Source organism: Penaeus japonicus, unplaced genomic scaffold (assembly GCF_977035675.1).
Source record: "Penaeus japonicus unplaced genomic scaffold, GWHDUDI00000001_assembly GWHDUDI00000002, whole genome shotgun sequence".
Taxonomy (NCBI): Eukaryota; Metazoa; Arthropoda; class Malacostraca; order Decapoda; family Penaeidae; genus Penaeus; species Penaeus japonicus.
Window position 1 is genome coordinate 12,233,159 of NW_028234404.1, and position 2,500 is coordinate 12,235,658.

At 53.8% G+C, this 2,500-nt stretch overlaps 1 protein-coding gene across 11 annotated transcripts in view; it reads left to right on the forward strand.

Moving 5' to 3' along the window:
- The window catches only part of LOC122261795 (serine/threonine-protein phosphatase 4 regulatory subunit 1), a 148,166-nt gene that overhangs the window by 126,752 nt on the left and 18,914 nt on the right, over nucleotides 1-2,500 (forward strand). For all 11 annotated transcript variants that reach the window (XM_086547183.1, XM_086547205.1, XM_086547194.1 and 8 more), the window contains one exon: nucleotides 2,259-2,413. In XM_086547183.1, the coding sequence (XP_086403309.1) occupies nucleotides 2,259-2,413 (155 nt within the window). The remainder of the gene's footprint in view (nucleotides 1-2,258; nucleotides 2,414-2,500) is intronic.

Genomic DNA, 2,500 nt, shown 5'->3' on the forward strand with positions numbered 1-2,500 from the left:
GGTGTGTTCTTGTATTGGGTTACGTATTTTTATGTGTGTAGGGGAGAGAGGATTGTTGTTCTAATTCGGTCTTGAATCGTCATACTCTAGAAAAAAATGCATTCCTTTAGCTTATTTACTCCTCTTTCTATCTTCTCTCCCCTCTCGTTTATCCACCTATCTCTTCTTACCATCTACCTTTCTCTCCCCCACTCCCTTCCCTGCCCTCCCTCAAATTAACCCCGCCCCCTCCCTCTTCTCTCCGCCTTTCCCTCTGTTTATCTTCCATTCTTCTCTTCCCATCAACCTATCTCACTACCCTCTCCTCCCTCCCCCCCCATTCAATCCTACCCCCTCTCTTCCCCCTCTCTCTTCCCTCCTCGACACTCCCTTCTCTCCGCCTCTCCCTCCCCCCCCCCCATTCAATCCTCTTCCCCCTCTCTCTTCCCTCCTCCACACTCCCTTCTCTCCGCCTCTCCCTCCCTCCCTCCCCTTTTGGCAGTGCGTTATCATTAGGAATAAAACAAACCCCACCTGCGTCAGATCGATAGGTTAAGGGCAAGGGAAAGCCTCGCACTCGGGACGCAGTAGTAGCGCCAATGTCGAAGTAGATACGAGCGGACGGGGGAGGTAGAGGTAGGCTTTGCTTCTTTCTGCGGTCTTCTTTTCCTTTTTCTTTTTCTTTTTCTTTTTCGCTCCTAAAGGGGGAGGGGTACGCGGACGACGGAGGGGGGCGTGGATGTTTGGGGAGGGAGGAGAGGAAGAGGGAGAGAGGGGAGAGGGAGACGAGTGGGGAAGCGGTGAGATACAGAGACTCGTATGATGAGAAGGTCTCCGTTGAGGAATCTGAGCCGAGGGCGGCGGCGGCGGCGGTGGCAGCGGTGAAAGCAGCGGCAGTGCGCGCGGCAGTGCGTGCGGGCGGGCGCGCGGGAGAGAAAGAGAGGGAGGGAGGGAGAGAGAGAGAGCGAGCGTCTTTCGCTCAGGGAGAGGGAGCTGGAGGGCTCCTGCCGCTGCCTCCGTTCGCTCGCTCGCTCACTCGCTCCGAGTCCAACACGCGCACACGCACACGCCCCCCTCCCCGCCCTGCCCCACCCCCCCGCCATTCACTATTACTACTACTACTACACTTGTTTACTCTGGCACACACCGGGCGTACTACACCCATTCATGACCCCCCAGCCCACCCCCATCCATCCCCTTCTCACCCACCCTCTCCGAATCGCTCACACCTTCTCGCCCTCGCTCATATTCTTTCCATGGCGAGGCTCATAAGTACGACCCCCCCCCCCACCCTGGCACTCGACCCCCGCCGCGGCTCCTCCTCCTCCTCCGCCTTCTTCCCTTCTCCCCCTTCGCTAACATCAGCAGTCTACCTTTAAAACCCTCTTTGCACTCTATACTCTTGACTCGTACTTTTGCTCGCTTCCTCTCCCCACGCACTCTCGTCTCCTCCCTTCCTCCCTCTTCCTCCTCCTCCTCCTCCTCCTCCTCCTCCTCCTCCTCCTCCCACCCTCTATCTTCCTCCTCCTCCCTCCTGTTCCTCCCCCTCCCCCTCCCTTTCCCCCCTTCCCTCCTCCCTCCTCCTACTCCCCCTCTTCCCCCCTCCTCGTCCTCTTTCTCCTTCTCCTCCTTCCCCATCTTTCCTCCTCCGCCTCCTCATCTCACCCCCCACTTCCCTCCTCCTTCACCCCTCTTCCCTCTTCCCTCCTTTTCCCCCACCCCCTTCTCTCTCTTCCCTCCGTTTCTTCCGTCCCTTCCCCTCCTCCTTCTCCTCCCTCCTCCCCTCCTCTCCTCCCCTCCTCCCCTCCTCCATTCTTTCATTCCCTCATCCGCGGGTTTCTTCAAGCACACACTGGGAAAAAAATGTATTTAAAAAAATAATTTTTGGCAAGGGAAAGCGCCACTGAGATAAGATGGTTGACAGAACATTTTCCTTTATTTTTATTATTTTCTTTCTCGTTTTCTTCTTATTTTCTCTTTGTCATGTTCTTATGTTGTTGTGTTTTTATTTCCATTCCCTTTTTCTTCCCTTTTTCCTTGGTCCCGGATGCGGCGACGTGCCCCGTTGACTAACATGTAATACAGAGGAGAAAATTCATGTTTTATTAGTTGCTTCTTGAACAGCTGTTTTGTGGGCCGTGCTAAAAAAAAATTGGTCGCATAGCATTATTTTTCATAATGGATAGAATTTGTTTATTTTTTGTGTTTCTTACACGTTTTTTTATTATTTATTATTGATTTTTTTTCCTCTGACTCAATTCCTTGTCTTGTTCTTGCAGGTGTCCCGCTTCGTGTTCCTGTGCGAGGACGGCGTGTGGGGCGTGCGGAAGGCGTGCGCTGAGGTGTTCATGGGGGTGTCGTGTGCCTGCTCCCTCCCCACCAGGAAGAACAAGCTCTCCCCACTCTTCGTCTCCTTACTCACAGACCAGAGCAGGTTGGTTGGGGTAGCGCTTTGTTTGTCTGTCTCTCTCATCTCTCTCTCTCTCTCTTTTCTCTCTCCTCCCTCTTTTTTTTCTCTCTC